Source organism: Silurus meridionalis, chromosome 18, assembly GCF_014805685.1.
Source record: "Silurus meridionalis isolate SWU-2019-XX chromosome 18, ASM1480568v1, whole genome shotgun sequence".
Taxonomy (NCBI): Eukaryota; Metazoa; Chordata; class Actinopteri; order Siluriformes; family Siluridae; genus Silurus; species Silurus meridionalis.
This window is the reverse complement of record NC_060901.1, coordinates 10,982,408-11,001,361: the sequence shown is the minus strand read 5'-3', so window position 1 is coordinate 11,001,361 and position 18,954 is coordinate 10,982,408. Positions and strand designations below refer to the sequence as shown.

The following is an 18,954-nucleotide window of genomic DNA, read 5'->3' as shown; positions in this document are numbered from 1 at the left end:
CGCCAAATTCTCACTTTGTCTTGGCATTTTTTTTATCGGTTATGTCGACCATGTCGCTGAACCCTGATATCTCCAGCACAAGGGGGAAAAAATTTGCCATTTAACGTCGGTTATCTCGGTGCAGCCGCAGAAGAACTCGCGAAAGTGGTGGAAAAATCAAGCCTTACAGATGCTACAGGTGTTGTATTGTATACTGGTGAATCTCTGCTGTCAGTTAGTGCTAGTGTTCGTAGGGGCGCGGCGCAACCGTTGAGAGAGTGCCGATGGGAATGCACGTACCGGGATACACATGAGCGATAACAACGACCGCCGTGAACCAACGTATACCAACAATAACGGACGGTGAAAATGTGGAAGTTTAAATAGGAGCTGGTGATGATGCTAAACGAGCACAAAATGTGCGCGATTGAAGCCGGGAGCTTCAGAGAAAGCGGCCGAGAAAGCACCTGACACGCCGAAGGGGGCCGAAGGGGGCATGGCAGGTGGATTCCTGACAGTTAACAAACATGTACTGTATATATTTTTATAGCATGCCTTCATCAAACAAATCGCGGCAACGCTGTTGTGTAAAAAACCCTCCAAAAACACGTGCATGCACATTCTCATTTATTAACGCACATCATGTACATTAAGAAATTTCAAGCACGTTAATATATTGCCGCCATATTGATTTTCGTTTATCTCGATCATCGGTTATCTCGATGCTTTTTGGCGACCCCCTAGGACATCGACATAACCGGGTTCCACTGTATAAATAAAAAAAAAAAAGAACTATGTACATCTTCAGCTATTAGCATCTTACAAAATTCTCGTTCCTGAGAGAGTTTAACAGATATTCACACGCACACACAGTACTTTGATAAACTAGAAGCCCAACATTTATTGGTTAATTATATCTGCATTTGGTCAAACAAAACATAATCAATGTGCTTTTGAAACTTTGCACTGGAATGTCCTTATTTATAGTACGTACTTCTGTACATTGAACCGATTCTCACGCCGGTCGTTCAGATCGAGGTTACTAATGGCCTGTGCCGTGGCTCTGCATGTGTCTGTTCAAGTGTGTGCGACGTGTGTAGCTCTTTTGGCAGATATTGCAGGGGAAAGGCTTGACCCCTGAGTGAGTGTACATGTGTTTATTCCAGTCGTATCTCCGTATGAAGGTCTTGCCACACTGAGTGCAGGAATAAGGGCGCTCTCCTGTGTGAACACGCTTGTGAGCCGTCAGGTGGCTCGACACCACAAATCTTTTATTGCAGATGCTGCAGCAGTAGGGCTTCTCGCCAGTGTGACTGCGTTCATGCACTTGCAGCTCTCCGGCAGAGATGAAGCCTTTCCCGCAATGACGGCACAAGTAGGGCTTCTCGCCAGTATGGATCCGTACGTGGATGTTCAGGTTGCCCAGCAGTGAAAAGCATTTCCCACAGTGAGGGCACATGTGTGGCCGCTCGCCCGAGTGACACCTCATGTGTGATTTCAGCTGGACCTTGCTGAAGAAGCGCTTGCCACACTGTGTGCAGAGGTACGGCTTGTCCCCCGTGTGGTTGGAGAGATGCGCGAGCAGACTGTGGTGCAGAGCGAAACACTTCCCGCACTGGTCGCACTGATGGGGTCTGTATTCAGGGTGAGTTTTCAGGTGTACTCTCAGATCGCTCAGCAGGACAAACGACTCGTCGCAGAAGCGGCACTTCCCCGGTTCGCGTTCCTTTCGCAAAGGCTGCTTGGATTTATCCGTATGGACCCTCTGGTGCAGCACCCTGCCACGATACGAGCCGAAAGTCATGTCGCACTTGTCACAGGTGTAAACACCGTTTACTGCAGGACCCATATGCTCTCGTCTGTGAGCCACCAAGCCTGTGAGACTCCGGAATACCTTTCCACACTCAGGGCATTTGTGTGTGCAGACCACCTTGTGTGCCTGCTGGTGTTTGTACCAGTTTGAAAGAGACCTGAAGCCTGCGCCACACTTGATGCATTTGTACGTCCTCATACGACAGCCTCTCTGCCGATGTAGAGCCAGGAGTTTCGAATCTCTGAAGAGTTGCCCACATTCACTACACTTGAACGAAGCAGCGAGTCTGTGACTCTCTTGGTGTTTATGGAGCTCGGAGCGATACGCAAAACGCTTGCCACATTTCAGACACTTGTGTAAAAGCCTGCCGAAGAGGTAAGAACTCTTTACAGGTATCTTTTGGGAGTCGACTGCGATTGGATTGCTGGGAGACTGCTCCGATCCTAGCTCCTCAGCAGTTACCTCTGCAAAAAAAACAAGGAAAGATTTATAACAAAACTGCTTAACGGCCAAACACACAAATGACACTGGCAACAGTTTGGGCTGTCAGTCGATTCAAATATTTAATCACGATTAAAAGCAACTTAATCTCATTTTTATCTGTTCTAAATATACCCTTAATTAATACTTACATTTTTAATAATCTAATCAACATATGCCTTAATGCACATGTATGTTTATTATTAATGAAACCAAACTCAGACAGCATGAAGACAAAATATGTAATTATGTTATAAATTACGTAAATCAAGTAAAATACGTAAATTTTTTTCCGGTTGGACTTTGTGAAGAAATGTGTTGCATTGAAGCTTTTAATTATTTAAAAAAAAATTTTAAACGTCAAACAGAAATGCGAGCGGCATTAATTATGCGTTAATAAAATCTGTGCAGTTGAAATTAATTTGCGTTAAAGTGTAACTTTTGAAAGCTCTGGTAACAGTTCAGCACTCACCTCCCTGAGCTGCTTCCTCTAAAACAGTCCTGCAAAAAGAAAAAAACAGGACTCAATATTGATAAATAAAAACATATATACACATAATTCATTAGAATATCATTGAAAAGTTTGTTTATTTCAGTAGTTCATAAAACTCATTGTATAGATTCATTACATAAACACATTTATATCAAGTGGTTATTTCTGATGATTATATTGTGCAGCTGATTAAAACCCAAAATTCTAATTAAAAAATGATTACATTTTATTTTATTTAATAATTTGAAATGTATGAACATGTACAGCACTCAATACTTGCTCCCTTTGCATGAATTACTGCAGCAATGCGGCGTGGCATGGAGGCGATCAGTCAGTGGGACTGCTGAGGTGTTTTGGAAGCCAAGGCTACTCTGACAGGGGCCTTTAGGTCGGGCGAGTTTGCTGGCCAATCAAGCACAAGGATACTATGGTCCTTAAACCAGGTATTAATACTTTTGGCAAGTCCTTTTGGAAAATGAAATCAGTATCTCTATAAAGCTGGTCAGCAGAGGGGAGCATGAAGCGCTCTAAAACTTCCTGGTAGACGGTTGTGCTGACCTTGGATCTGATAACACCAACACCAACACCAGCAGATGACATGACTCCCCAAACCACCACTGGCCGTACTTTATACTGGACCACAAGCAACTTGGATTCTGTGCCTCTCCTCTCTTCTTCCAGGCTCTGGGACCTTGATTTCCAAATTAGATGCAAAACTCACTTTTATCTGAAAAGTTTCAACTTCGGCCCACTGAGCAACAGTTCAGTCCTTTTTGTCTGTAGCCCAGGAAAGAAGCCTCTGACATCTCTGGTTCAGAAGTGGCTTGACACAAGGAATGTGACATTTGGTGGCCATGTCTTGGATACATCTGTACATGTTGAAGCACTGACTCCAGCTGGAGTCCACCCCGTGTGAATCTTCTACAAATTCTTGAATGGGCTTTGTTTCTACCACATTTTATCCTTCCTTTCAACTTTCCATTAATGTGCTTAGATACAACACTCTGAACAGCAGCTTCTTTAGCAATGACCTTTTGTATTAGTGATCATCTTCTGGACAACTGTCCAGTCAGCCGTCTTACCCCATGATTGTGTAGCCTGAACCAGACTGAAACACCATTTAAAGGCTCTGGAAAATCCTGCTGGTGTTTTGAGTTAATTAACTGTTTAGAGTGCGACACTGAGTCTCCAATATTAAACTTTTCACAATATTCTAATTTTCTGGAATACTAAATTTTGGGTTTTTTATCCGATGTATATCAAAATGAAAAGAAATAAACACTTAAATCTATATACAAGTTTCACTTTTTTAAATTGAATTGATGAAATATTAACTTTTCGATGATGTTCTAATTTATTGAGATGCACCTGTATATTAGGGGTTTAACCGCAATTTTGTTCAATCTCCGCCTTGCACTTTGAACACAGTTACCATTTATGTGTAAAAAAAAAAAAATTCTTTTTTTTATCATCAAACTTGAAAACATACACAACAATGCCAGGGGTATAAAGAAAAAGAAAAAAAGAAACTAGAGTTAGCGCTGTGTCACTGTGGCTACTCACTCCAAACTGGAAATACGATTTGTATTGACCAAACCGTGAATTATGCATACCGTAACACCCCTAATATATATTTTATACATATATAAAATTGGGTAACTTACTGCTGTGGATCACACTGGTCAGTTATCCCCTCCTCATCACTCCCTGTGTTTGACTGTGGTACCTCCAGTGGTTGAGTGATCTTTGTATTTGCAACTCTGGGGATCACAGTTTGCTGATCTGCTGCAATATCGTCTGCTGCAGGTGCTGCTTCAGATATGACACTTTCTGTTCCATCAGTCGTTTTTAATTCTGAGTCAACCCCTGTGCTCTGGAGACTCCCGGCCACCTCGACTGATATGTCAGTCTCCTTCTCTAAATGTTTAATTGCCTCCTTGATCTCTCTCTCAAAGGTCTGTCTCTCTGAATCTTCCTCCATTACACCATCGTTTGCGCTGACATATTCTGCGACTACGGTTTCATCGAGACCTGAGCTGATATCTTCTTCCTGGACACTATCATCCTGTACACACTCCCCGTCCATATCCTGGGAGGGGGGTTGTGTTTGGGTGGTAATAACCATGTCAGTTAGGGACAATGAGGAGAGGATTCTGTCCTCCACAATTGATGGGAGTGCTAAAATAAGTAAATGCATATACACAAACATCATTAATTCTCAAAGAAAAAAGTGGCAAATAAAATATCCATATTTATATTAGTTTTAATTCACAGAATAAACCTTACCGTTATCCTCCAACGTCCCACAAATGCCGATTTGCATCAAAGGTAATAAACTCTCTGTTCTACAAACAGATTCCAGGTACTCATTCCATTCCCAGGGACAGGTGCTGAGCCAAGAAGAAGTCTGGAAAACAATACCAAATGTTTTAAACATTTGAAGCCCAAAAGCAATCAAGTGTGGAATGCAAACTTCTTGCAATCACGTTCCTACCTGCTTGAAGCTGGGAACTGGCAGCAGCTGCTCCAGTCTTGAAAGGAAATGGCCAACCAGGACCTGCAGCGCTTGATCAAATTCTGGCCCATACTCATGTGGGAACACCTCCTAGAACACACACATTATAATACAGTCCAATGACTTCAATATTTTTTAAAGCAGTGCACCTGAAATACTATAGCCATGTGCAGAACCAAGTGAATCAGGTCACAGTTTAAAAGTGGCCTTGGCTCAGGGTCACTGTGGCAGAGACCTCCAGTGAAAGACCTCTTTTTCTGTAAAAAAAAGCCAAAACTAGCAGGACTGATGCCTTAAGGATGACTAAATAAACTAACAGGTTGTGAGTAGGGCTATAATGATTCCTCAAGTAATTCAATTACAATACTTTTCCTCAAAGCTTTGTTTAGTCCATTTAACTACACCCAGAGCACTGTGTTTCCCACGGATCATTATTACTGACGCACCACCTGCTAAACTGTGGAGCGCTCTGGACAGGTAACACAGAAGACGCTGCAGAATGAAAAATGGAGGAACGAGAAGAAAACAGTGAAGGGCGAGGAGAAGATTCAGGCCAAAGAAAATGCCAGAAAGTTTCCAAACTTTGGGATCATTTCAAACTAAAACAAAGAAAACACGGTACAGTGCGGTTACTGTTTTAAAGTAATTTGAAATCGACGTTTATATTTTTATTTATATACAGTGCGCTCAAATTGTCCCTGGGCAGTGGCCGTGTAGAGCAGGTTTTTAAAGCTGGCAATAAACACAGTAATTTAGTGTGTGGAAAATTTTAAGCAGCTTTTACAGAGAAAAGAAAACCACATTATGATACTGTGTGGGATTTAATCAATAAATACATGAGTGAGAATAATTGCGGTTCATTAAAAAGATCATTTTCCTACAAATTACTCTACATGGGAACACACTGTATTTTCATTTTGATGTAATATGACAATTTCATGCACTAAATGGGTTTGAATTGAAACTAAATTTAGTTTTCACCGATATTCTTGTGTGATTTTAGCAATAATGTACAAATGTACCATTTTATAAAAAGGAAACAAATTACTTGTTCATTTTAAGAAACCTGTCTTCTTTTCTCTCTCATTTAGTATTGCTCTGTAACAAAAAATACTTCTCATCCAATTCATCGATGGAATAATAGTTAGAATACTCGATTACTAAAATAATCGATAGCAGCAGCCCTCATTTACATACTAAATTAATTAAGTACTTCACATAAGAAAAGATTTTAAAAGCTATTCCACAGCGACGTTAACAATCATGTGCCCTCAAACAGATAATTTATTATAAAAAATAAATTTAGGTAATTACTTAGCAATTCTCAAATTAACAAGTGATTATCCTATTTATGACCCTATTTATTTTTTTTATCTTAATATCAAAGAGCACGGAACATTTAGTTCCAGGTCACACAGAAAGAATAAAACAAAGTTTTATTTAAATTTTACTAACCAATTTTTTAAATGATGACAATTTCTTGAACTTTATTATTGTAAATTATTGTACTATTTATCATAAACAGTAAGGTCAAGTGTGAGAGAACGTGTCAGATATTGACCTGAAAGAAATATTCCTTTTTGGCAGGATCCTCCAGCAGACCCAGCACAAGTGTTAGAAGGTTTGCCTGTAAAAGATCTGCCTCGGTATCAATTCCCTAAAAAACACAACAAGGAATGTGTTAGAATGAGCAAAACATATACAACGTAAACAAACAAACATGATTTCAGTGATCACAAAAATGAAGCTACAAATGAAACATTTAGTCATATACACCGCTTACCTTGGACGAATGAGACGTTTGAATCCTCTTTATGTGCGTCTTCACTGTCTCGAGGTCTGCTGGCAGTTCACCCCGGCACATCTCAAGAATCATCTGAAAGGAAGAAAAAAAACAGCATATAGAACATCTGTCTCTTCTTGAACACCACACCTCTGCTCGGCCCTTGTTTGTGCAATAATCTATACTCTGCTGCAGACTCCTCCTGTGCTCACCTTTGCTCTGAGTCCCATTACCAATGTGGCCTTCTGTCTGCTGGTCAAGACCTCTGGGACAAGCCTTGTGACTAAGGAAACAAATTCTTCTAGTTTTCCATAATGCTCCAGATGTTGCTGTTGGGCAATTTTCCACATAAAGGCAGACATAAGCCTTAAAGGTGGAACCAGTAAGCGCAGGGAGGAAATTGGTGGGACAGAACCTAAGAAAAGAGATGAAAACAATGTTATTTCCCTGTATGGAGTAGAAGCAGTGTAAACTGATGTTCACTAGAACCACAAACATCACCATGCTGTGTACCACGTGACACTGTGTTCCGTCTAAATTTAGCAAGTATCACGCTTCTAAATCTCGCGAGAACACACGCAGTTATGATTGGAAAAGTAGTATACGTTTAGAAGGTACGGTCTTCTCTCGCCATAAAACTATACGCACGTGCGGTATGTTTGGGGCTTAAAATTTCAACATTTCACGCGCCTAAGTTTAAAACCCCGCCCACTGATCAATGACTGGATACATGACTTGTCCATATTCACGGAGCGGCTCGCTGATTGGACAACACATAGCGGCGGGATAACCGCTGCAACCGGACGTCAAACAGAATAGGGTTAAATATAAATAAAAAACACAAGACTAATTGTATTATCGGAGTTGCCGAAATACACAAGAACCACTAAAAATTATGCATTTATGTTTAGTGAACAATTAGTTACATTAGTTTACTATTAACAAAATAGTAAACCGAAAGTATTAAAGCAGGATTGCTTGTAAAAGTTTACAAATAAAGGGGCAAAACTCGCAACATGGTATACTTGAAATTAGCACACGTACACCACATTATATGTGCGCTTCAAAAACGCAGTACTGTAGAGACCACAGGTGCGCATGCGCGAAAACACCAAGGTGTGTTCTTGTTTCCTACCCGTATTTCGGCGGCAGCGTCTTCCTCTGCGCTACGATTGGTTTAAATTCTCGCACCCGAGCACCGCAAGCCAATCACGATTAAGTATGACCAACTAGCCCCGTCGAGGGGGGCGGGACATGTCAGAAAACGGACGAGAACCGACAATGTCGATAAAATAAATAAAAACGACCGAATTCGATAATTATAAGGCGGGATTGTGTGATTATTCGATATTATTAGGCGTTCGGGATAATAATAAGAGCTCGTTCAAGCCCCAAGTGAGACCAACACAATCCGAGAGCGCAGGGTTCAAAGCAGTAGGCCATGTTTCAAACCATTCCCTCGCCACTTCGCCTCCGCTGCAAGGGACACTTGTATTCAGGTTTCAGCGCCAAATAAAAGTGAATTTGGCAGCGTAAGATTGGAGACGAGCCCCGAGCCCGCGCTCTGCTCCTCTCGACGGCATTTGCAGGACCGAGTCTGCCCTCTAACCCTCTGTTAGTCCAATAGAGTTTCTCTTCTAACGATTTATTAGATAATACACATATTTAAAAGCTACAACCCGTCGTTCATGATCAACAGTGCGGAACAAAACACAACACAAAGTACCAAACACACTGCTCCAACCAGCATCGCTAGCTTCTAGGCTAACTGAGCGTCAGGTGCGCTTCAAGCTACAGCGTTCACTGCATATCTTACACGCCCCGCGAGCACACCGTCATTGAAACCATCTCCACGGCTCTTCGAGGAACCCAAGAACTCCTACCCATCATGGTGCTGCAGGACAACCGCCGATTTTTCGCTCCGACGTCCTGGTTTCTCTCTGGCTGTCGCGCTGAATTGTTGCACGGCTGTGAGACGGTTACTGCGCATGCGCCCCGAGGCACCAAGTCGAACCCTACCGAACGTAGGGAGCGGAATTTGTGATTCGACTCGACAAAATGGCGGCCGGTTCGAGAGCAGCGCACTATATAGTGAATAAGGGTGTGGTTTCGGACGTAGCCGCAAGACAACATGGCGCATGCAAACGAGGGCGAAGGCGGAGTTTTTGAGACAAGGCCTCAAATGTCAGTGCTGCAGAAACAAGGTGAATTTTACGCGTTGTTGGGGAAAACAAGCGCGTTGTGGTGTTTTGTGTTATTATTATACACTAATTAAAGTGTAAAGATGCACATGGATGAATAAAAGTGGTGTTTATTACACATTCCTTGAACTCTTGACACGGGGTTTAAGTAAAGAAATATTTCAGAACTTCTCAGAAATGTTGTTACTTTTTTTGTCATCATGTATACGTATTTATACATATGTATATGTATTTATATGTATATACATATAGGCTGAATCTACATTTAATGAGTGAATATAAAAGTGTGAATTGGCTGAATGTTTGGAGAAATTGACACTTCATAATGCAATTGAAACTTGCCTTTTGGATCTTTCTCTGTGTTTTCCTAACCTTTTATGATAATGATGCCCACAGTTGACCTTAACCATTAAAAAAAACAGCATGATTATGGTGCCAAGTTTTCCTGACCTTGACTACTCAGTAACACTGCGCACGCACACACACACACACACACACACACACACACACACACGTAAATTTAACTTAAACACTATAAAAGCATCATTAAAAGCAGCACCAGTATTGTGCATCTGTGCAAAGGCAGAGCAGTTAATTAAACGATTAATAAGATTGATCAACAATATCCACTTAACCTTGTTTTACATGATTTGCTTATACTTGTATTTACTTTGCTTTGGATATACTGATTAGATAGCTTTATATATTTTATGAAAACACATGAGAAATGCTTAGAAACCATGATCAAAACGCGCGCGCGCGCACACACACACATAGATAGATATTGAATACTTCTGAAGTCCTGTAGAGTGTCATGTTGCTCCACGCCTGCAGGAGGCGCTGACTACAATCTGAAACTCACTCCGGTAAACAATACTGAAACGGAATAAACACAGAGTGGGAATGTATAATGAAAGACTTTCTAAAGTATTTTCTCACCGCCTTATTGCACGTTTCGGTGTCAGGAATAAAGATAAATTAACAGAATAAAGATGCAGGCTCGGGAAGAAGGTAAATGAGTTGTTTTCTTTCTGTGTTTTGGTGGTGTGTATATACACACTGTGTGAATACTGACATCATTACTGAAATACTGTGTGTGTGTGTGTGTGTGTGTGTGTGTGTGTTACATCTAAAATCAGTGTATCTACTTTGTGTCTGTGTTTAGGTAGTGCGTTGTTTCTGCGCTCTCTGCTTTCTCCTCTCAGACTGCTCTCTGCTGCCATGTGGCACATGGTCCAGCAGGAAGCAGTCCTACACTACGGCATGCTGGAGGAGGTTGTGTCTCTCATCACAGATACTGTCCCTGATCTGCTGAGCTACAGACAGAAGGCCCAGCTCACTATGGGCCTCAGAGCAAAGGTGAGAGAAACACTACTTCCTGAAATTCTGGAGAAGTCTTCTTCTTTTTCTTTCGTCTGCTTCTTCTCCATACCCCCTGTCCTCTACATCTGCCTTTTTCAACCCAACTACCTGCATGACATCCTTCACCACATCCATAATCCTCCTTCTTTGTCTTCCTCTTTTCCTCCTTTCTGGTGACTCCATTCTCAGCATTCTCCTACTGATGTACCCCATGCCCCTCCTCTGCACATGTCCAAACCATCTCAATCTCGCCTCCCTCACCTTGTCTCCAAAACTTCCTACATGCGCTGTCCCTCTTATAAACTCATTTCTAATCCTGTTCATCCTCATCACTCGAAAATCTCAACATCTTCAGCTCTGCTACCTCCAGCTCCACCTCCTGTCTTTTACTCAATGCCACTGTCTCTAAACCATACAACATCGCAGGTCTCACCACAGTCCTATAAACTTTCCCTTTCACTCTCACAGATACTCTTCTGTCACAAATTACTCCTGCCACTCTTCTCCAACTGCACTCTTTTCTTCACTTCTCTAACACACTCTTCATTACTTTGCACTGTTGACCCCAGGTACCTGAACTCCTCCACCTTCTCCACCTCTTCTCCCTGCAACCGCACCACTCCACTGCCCTCCCTCTCATTCACACACATGTACTCTGTCTTACTCCTACTGACTTTCATTCCCCTTCTCTCCAGCACATACCTCCACCTCTCCAGGATCTTCTCAACCTGCTCCTTACTCTCACCACAAATCACAATATCATCCGCAAACATCGTAGTCCATGAAAACTCCTGTCACATTCTGCAGAAGTAAAATCTAATAAACACCGGTTTATTTGTGTCGCAATGTACATCCTTTCATTCAGGCGGAATCTAGTCAGCACCTGCTCACCAAAACTGGACATTTAAATACATAAATAAACCTTTGTAACATTTATGCCATTTGGTAGATGCTCTCATCCAATATGAGACTTACAGTTATCTTTTTTTTACATGTATGACATTTCTCAGAAGCCCTTATCCAGAGCAACGTATATTTATCTCATTCATAAAACTGAGCAGCTATGGGTTGAAGGGCCCTGCCCAGGGGCCCAGGACTGGCAGCTTGAAGATAAAGTGTGAATTTATAAGCCCTGTCATAACATGGGGGAAAGGAGTATTAAAACATTGGTCTCTTTTTTTTTTGTGTGTCAGCTTGTTCTAGAGTTATGTGGAATGGGGTCTCCAGCTGATACAGACTCAATCCAGGCTCATTTACAGCGGATCGAGACACTTGTTGCACTTCACAAGGAAATGGAGGTGAAGCATTTGTTATTCAGTCTTCATGTCATGCTGTTTATTTTTGTAATTTGTGCAGTGATTCTTGTAACACATTTAAACAGGGTGAATACAATAGGTGTTACGTAACAGCAGATGAAAAAGCAATAGCAAAAAAAATTGCGATTTTACACACAGTGTAGTCAGTCAACCATGATATGTTTAGTGAATGAACTGTTTCCTATGTGTTTTTAAGAAGCTGCACTGGAAAGCTTTCAGCCACCAGTTTGCATTGTACAAGCTAATTATTCTCAATGTGTCATTAATCTAAGTTGTAGTCTGGTATTTTTTTTTATCTTTGCGTTTCTCCCTTACAGTCAGGTGATACCCAAGTGGAAGAATCTGGAGCTAACTTTGTGGTGCTGATGCAGATTTTAATGAAGGACCCAGCTGAGAGAAGTATCTTCTTTAAGGTCAGAAGTTTTCATTATCACAGCTTCTGTAATATTGAATATTTATACAGCCTTCTTTGTACAAGACTAATTTCTGAATGTACACTTTTTGAGCATATCGAAAAATATCTTGAATTAATTGTTTCCTTTGTAAAGGATGTGTATCCCTCACAGTATGGTGAGAAGTTCAATACGGCATTACAGAAGCTGATGCGGTGGTTCCTGTCTAGACTAGAAAATGCTTTCCCTCAGCCTACCATAGAGGAGGTATGAAGACCATATCATGTTAGTAATATCTAATAGTCGTCAGCGTTTATGAGAGAAGAAAGGTGGGCTAGTCATGTAAAGGAGTACCATCAATGTGTTGCATTAGAGTGTGTTGTGTGGGGTCTGTTTTTTGTTCATTTGTGACAGTGGTCGAAGTCACAACCTTATTCACCCTCATTGTTATTGAGTACATTTTTTTTTTTATGATCGATTCTTTTTGACAAATCCTTTGAATCGAATGAGTCCAATCCAAACAAGACCTCAAAAACATATAGTGTTATCTTAGAAACGTTGTTCATTGTGGTGTTGGAAAGGCATTAAATGTTCTGTGTATTTTATAAATAGACAAATATTCGTTCACTTATCGTCAGCAATAGACTGCATTGCACAATATAATTATACACAAAATCAATCATTTTACGTAGAAGAATTCCTAAAAGGTACTTATGACAACTTGGACATAAACCAGAAAAGAGACAGTAGGTATTATAACAGTATGTTCGATAACAAATGAATAAGCAGAGGAACACAATGTTTTTTTTTTTTTTTTTTTTTTGTCGTCATTACTGACTTATACATTCTAATTACAATTTCATTCTACCATAATTAAATACACTGATCAGGCATAATATTGTGATATTATAACATTATGACCGATGAAGTGAATAAAACTTCATATATATGGAATATATTTATTAGACAGCAAGTGAACATTTTCTCCTCAAAGTTGATGTGTTAGAAGCAGAAAAAATGGCCAAGCGTGAGGATTTGAGCGAGTTTGACAAGAACCAAATTGTAACGTCTAGACGACTGAGTCAGAGCAGCTCCAAAACTGCAGCTCTTGTGGGATGTTCCTGGTCTGCAGTGGTTAGTATCTATCTATCCAAGACAGGAACAGTGGTGATCCAGCGACAGGGTCATGAGCGGCCGAGGCTCACTGATGCACGTGGGAAGTGAAGGCTTGTGTGGTTCGATCCAACAGAAAAGCTCCTGTAGCTCAAATTGCTGAGAAGTTAATGGTGTTGATGCTCGACGGGTCAGAAATGTTTTGGCAGCGAAAGGGACCAACACAATATTAGGCAGGTGGTCTTTATGTTATGCCTGATCAGAAGGGGTGTAACAGTACACAAAGTTCACAGGTCAGTACGTACCTTGGTTTTTAAATCGCGGTTCGGTTCAATTTAAGTACGATTAATTATTATTATTAATGTTTGCGATTAGCATTTAAACAGTTTACATTTGTAAAACAATTTTAAGAATGCCTTCTTGGTTAAATATTATATAAAAGAATATTTTATAAAAATAGAAAAAATCTAATTAATGCAATACATCTTATTATATTGGTTACATTGAGAAATCAACTAAATTGGCACAAATTTAATTGATAAAATAAAATGAAATAAATGGAAAAAATTAAATTAAATAGTTTACATTTGTTAGAACCCATTTGGTTAATACAGATGTGTGGTTTTTTTTTCATATATTATTTCATTTTCTAAAGATATGATCTACTTAACTGTTCAACTTATTTCAGCATACTTTTATAAATGTCTTCATTACTTCTATCATTCATTCACTTCCTCGATATGTGGAAAGTCAGGATTTTTTTTCCTTTTAAGAGAAATTCTTAAAGTTGGACATAAAGCTCTAAAGAATCCATAGCACCAGCAATAGTCGCTAATCAGGAAGTGGCTAGCGGCTAATGCTAACACTATGAATTTAAGATTTAAGGTTTTTTGTTCAACTTATCATTTTACTTAAAGTTGTATCCTGCATATAACTTTTTGTGACAAATAAAAAGGCTTGAATCTTGAATCCATAGTGCTAGCGTTTACTATTACTGGTTAGCAGCTAACGCTAGCTCTATTGATTCTTTAGCGTTTTCATGCTCGCACAAAATAAATCTTATTTCCGGTACGGAGTGTGTGAGTTCTGGTTGAGTGTGTGGCCACAGTGACACTGCGCTAACTCTCGTTTCTTTTTTCTTATACCCCTGGCATTGTTGTGTATGTTTTCAGGTTTAAAAATAATGTAAAAAATGTGCTTAAAGTGCGAGGCGGAGACTAAACAAACTTGCAGAATGTCACTTTATATGTTCCTAAAGAAACTCAGATTTTAATTATGTTCACATGTAAAAATGATTGCATTTGGTACACGTGTGTACCCTTTACCCAAAGATTTCAGTGCGAAAACCGTTATACCCCTCCTGGTCAGTGTACATGGAAAATAAGTAAAATGTTTTAATCTTTAATTAACAGTTTTAAATGAAGATGCTGGTTGAACATGGTCGGCTTTTAATTGTGTTTTTGTTGTTTTCTGTCTTTGTTTACCTTCAGGCTGCCCATTTGCTCAACACTACACCTACAGTCATGGAGGAATGTGTGCAGTCACTTTCACAACCTGAACAAATAAAAAATGTTCTTAAATACCAAAGAGAAATCAGTTTAGAGATAAAAGGTTATTACTTTATTCTTTTTTCTTACTGAAACTGGATTTTTTTTTTCCCAAAGTTTTTTTTCCACCATATATTTAATTGTATCTTTTATTCTTATTTTTAGAAACTACACAGTTGTGTTCCCCTTCTCCTGATGATTGCATACTAAACTTTCTTGGCAGGCCTCAGTTAGTGCAAACCCCTTCGGACACCCATTCAGAGCCGGTTATTGAGTATGTCCCTCCATATTGCCAAGAGGTCCAGGTGGAATCATTGGTTATTACCCAATACATTCAGAATGAACTAGAGACGAGCATATCCGAGGAAAATAATGATGGCGTACAATATGATGCGGAAGAGACCAAACAGTGTGACCCGGTAGACACTACAAATTCTGCTGAAAGTGCTTATGAAGATATCGACTCTCTCCACTTGCACACTGTAGGAATTGCTTTGGATGAAAGATCAGAAAAGCAAGATCCTGTGGAAGTTGGTGTTGTAGCCATGGAAACTGTTGATGGTGGAGAATCTAAAGAAAAGAAGGAAATGGCAAAGAATCCAAAGGAAACAATAGATTTGGTTAAATTGTACACACTTAAAGAGCCTTTTGGTAAACTAGACAAGCTTGATCTGTGTGATGGACAATTTTCAAAGACTTTTAACCCTGAACCACCGAAAAGAAACCGAGGCCGGCCAAAGAAGCATCCTCGGAATAAAACGACATGCAAGAAGAAGCAGGAAGAGAAAACAGTTGCTGTTCCAAGTTCATCAGTAAACAAGTATGCATGTTATAATGCTACTACTACTAAATACATAAATATCATTTATATAGGACTTTTTTTAAACCCATGGTTGCTTTATATATTTTTTTACAAATCTTTGGTGACTGCACTGATTTTGTATTCTATGCAGGCCTACAGGACTCAAAAATGGTGTGTCCAGCATCGTTGCTGTATCCAAAAAGAATACATGTAAGAAATATTTGATCACTTTGCAGGCTTATTTACACTAACCATTAGATCATAACCATGACTTACAGCTTGGTTCAGATGACTGATATTCTAATAATTGTTATGCTTCTGCAACACTTTAGTGGCAATAAAAAGGTTGCTCATATAACAAGTTCACTGTAACCATAATAATGTTGCAGCTTCCGACAATTGTACCAGTTAGCTTATCTGCCCGGAGAGATGAACAACAATGATAAGAATGATTTCTTTATTGGATCAACTAATTAGTCCAATCTGTGCTGGTAGTTTAGGACAGAAATGTCTGGAGTGGAAGCAGCCAGAGAGCTCGAGAAGGCTTCACTGATACAGAGCTGCTATAACAACCTTTTGTTCTTTTGTTTTTACTTCCTGTGCTAAAAATTATCTGCATGTCTAATTAGCGTATGTGTTTTCTAAGAGAATGTTGATGAGATATTGGTCAAAAAATAAAACAGTTACGATAGACACCATGTTTTTAATATATCTCTGCACAGCACTGTATGTGTTACCATGCTAAATCTAATAAATATGTTTTCAATCCTTTGATTTCTGTTACAGTAGTGAAAGGGGAATCTGGGAAATACGCCTGCTCTCTGTGCTCTTTCCAGGATCCTGAGGAAATCCAGTTGCACCACCACCTCTTTGTTCATCATCCAGAAGAGTACAAGAAAATCTGTGAGGCTGAAGATGGAAAGGACCCTCAGGAGGACAAGAGCACACCTCATGAAATACAGATTAGCCCTGCAAATAAGGTTCGGTCCTACAGAGGAGTACCAGTGTGCAAAACATGTCCCACATGCAATAAAACGTTCACTCGAAGCTCAGACATGAGAAGACATCAGGTGTCTCATACAGTGGACCGTCCTTTCATATGCTGGAATTGTGGCAAGACCTTCAGGTACACCTTTGATTTGAGGAGACATCAGCAGTGTGCGCATAAAGATTATGTGGTGGTGTATCAGGAAAGGGGTGAAGCCACAGAGGATGGTAGTGTAGAAATCAAGGTGGACGATTCCAGAGTTGTGCCTCAGGATCTCCACAACTGTAGTGAGAATGCTGAATGTCTAAGTTCAGGATCGGTTATAAGTGCTGGCTCTGGAATTCAGCCCGACTCTATGACATCGACTGAGAGGCCTGATGTGAGTGATGTATTAGAGCCCACACATGGTTTAAAGTCAGTTCAAGTCAACTCTCCCTCAAGACGCCATTTGAGATCCCCTTCAGCTAACCATCCTCATAAATGTTCTCAGTGCGGCAAAGGCTTCAAGTACTCCTACAATCTCAAAAAACACGAGGACATTTGTGAAGGGAAACTTCAGCACGCAGGTTCCGCACAGTGCCTTTCCAAAGAGCAAGAGTCTGACACATCTGAGCATGGGACAAGCGTCTCTGCAGCGCCTACACTTCAAGAAAAAATATGTTTAAATAAGCAGGAACAACAGGAGAGTGCTGCTCAGTTTGAATCGTTTTTGACCTATAGTCAGTGTGAGAAGAAATATAAAGACACTTGCTCTTTAATAACGCACAAGCAGGTTTGTACTAGCACTGAGCGATACTTCAAGTGCATAAAATGTGATGCTTTGTTTAAGACAGTGCTTGATATCCAGAAGCACGCACACATTCACTGGGGTGAGGACCATCTGCAGTGTTCCCACTGTGGTAAGTACTGCTTGAGTCAGAGTGACTTAGCAAGGCATAAGTTGGTGCACGAGCAGGAGAACAAGCATCCCTGTACTTTGTGCTCCGAGACTCTCGAGCGGCTCGACTCGCTGAGAGAGCACTACCACAGTGTCCATGATTTCACAGGACCCTATCAGTGTTCCAAGTGTGATAAGACTCACCCAGACCTCAAGGTTATAGTTAAACACATAAAGACGCATAGCGAGGAGAGGCCTTTCCAGTGTTCGCACTGTTCGAAGAGCTTCAAACAGCGCAGTGCCCTCACTGTACATGCAAAAATTCACTCTGGGGACAAGCCTTTCCTCTGTGAGGAGTGTGGGAAGTGCTTCAGCAGCAACATCAGTTTGCAGAGACACTCTGTGTCCCACAAAACGGAAAGACCGTACTCTTGTCCCCAGTGCAAGAACTGCTTTAAAACAAGTTACGCTATGCATAGCCATTTGTTAAAGCATACGACAGGAGCAAGAGTTTCGTGCGAATTCTGCGGGAAGATGTTTTTCCGAGCATCCGCACTGCACAGACACCATCGGACCCACACGGGAGAGAGACCGTACGGCTGCCCGAAATGCGGCAAGACCTTCCTGACCAAAGGCGAGGTTGCGAAACACATGCGCTATCATACGGGAGAGCGGCCATTCAGGTGCACACTCTGCTCGAAGACTTTCACACAGACCTGTTACCTGAGCGTCCACATGCGTATACATACAGGAGAGCGACCCTATACGTGCAGCATTTGTAATCGAGCCTTTATTTGCAATACACACTTAAAAAGACACACGCTCGTTCATACGCAAGAAAGGCCGTTTAAATGTGACTGCGGAAAGGCTTTTAATCAGGCACATTCTCTAAAGGTGCATAATAGAACTCCGTGTCAGTTACAGGAGAAATCGATATAAACTCTCAAGCTTCTGAGTCTTCCATCACAGATACACTAAGACATTTAAAGACCTACAACAATACATTTTGCATATTAGGTTGTTAAATGTATCCCTTACCTCGCCTTTTAAGTTTAGAGCAAACCCCTTCACCCAAAATAATGAAATGTTGTATTCTATTATACTTTCAGGTCTATATTGAAATCCAATAAAGCTTGAATAACTCAGCAATTTGTTCTTGATGTTTTGAAGGACAAATAAAAAACTCCTTTATTCTGGCTTTTCTGTATTCTGTAGCTTTTACAGTAAACTACACAGCAACGTTTACAGAGATAATAAACATAAAGGTATAATCAATGAAAATTATATAATGAT

General features: G+C 40.5%; 2 protein-coding genes across 5 annotated transcripts; one reads left to right on the top strand and one right to left on the bottom strand.

Annotated features, from left to right (window-relative positions):
* Positions 1-855: 855 nt before the first annotated feature.
* Positions 856-9,196, bottom strand: zgc:171422 (uncharacterized protein LOC100001353 homolog). Of its 3 annotated transcripts, none has more exons than XM_046872835.1 (9): positions 8,947-9,196; positions 7,276-7,478; positions 7,064-7,156; positions 6,842-6,937; positions 5,260-5,370; positions 5,052-5,172; positions 4,430-4,943; positions 2,745-2,773; positions 856-2,256 (listed from the first exon to the last, which is right to left on the bottom strand). In XM_046872835.1, exons 1-9 carry the CDS (start codon positions 9,194-9,196, stop codon positions 1,022-1,024), a joined length of 2,652 nt encoding a protein of 883 aa, XP_046728791.1. In that variant the 3' UTR covers positions 856-1,021. The 3 variants fall into 3 exon arrangements, with proteins under 3 accessions (XP_046728791.1, XP_046728793.1, XP_046728792.1); XM_046872837.1 differs by lacking the exon at positions 8,947-9,196 and adding an exon at positions 8,199-8,470; XM_046872836.1 differs by lacking the exon at positions 8,947-9,196 and adding an exon at positions 7,565-7,705.
* On the top strand, positions 9,132-18,806 carry LOC124400968 (zinc finger protein 14-like). Of its 2 annotated transcripts, none has more exons than XM_046872833.1 (9): positions 9,132-9,267; positions 10,430-10,623; positions 11,820-11,924; positions 12,260-12,355; positions 12,491-12,601; positions 14,938-15,058; positions 15,160-15,814; positions 15,948-16,006; positions 16,583-18,806. In XM_046872833.1, the coding sequence occupies exons 1-9, from the start codon at positions 9,195-9,197 to the stop codon at positions 18,598-18,600; spliced, it is 3,432 nt and encodes a 1,143-aa protein (XP_046728789.1). In that variant the 5' UTR covers positions 9,132-9,194; the 3' UTR covers positions 18,601-18,806. The 2 variants fall into 2 exon arrangements, with proteins under 2 accessions (XP_046728789.1, XP_046728790.1); XM_046872834.1 differs by lacking the exon at positions 9,132-9,267 and adding an exon at positions 10,091-10,275.
* Positions 18,807-18,954: the final 148 nt, after the last annotated feature.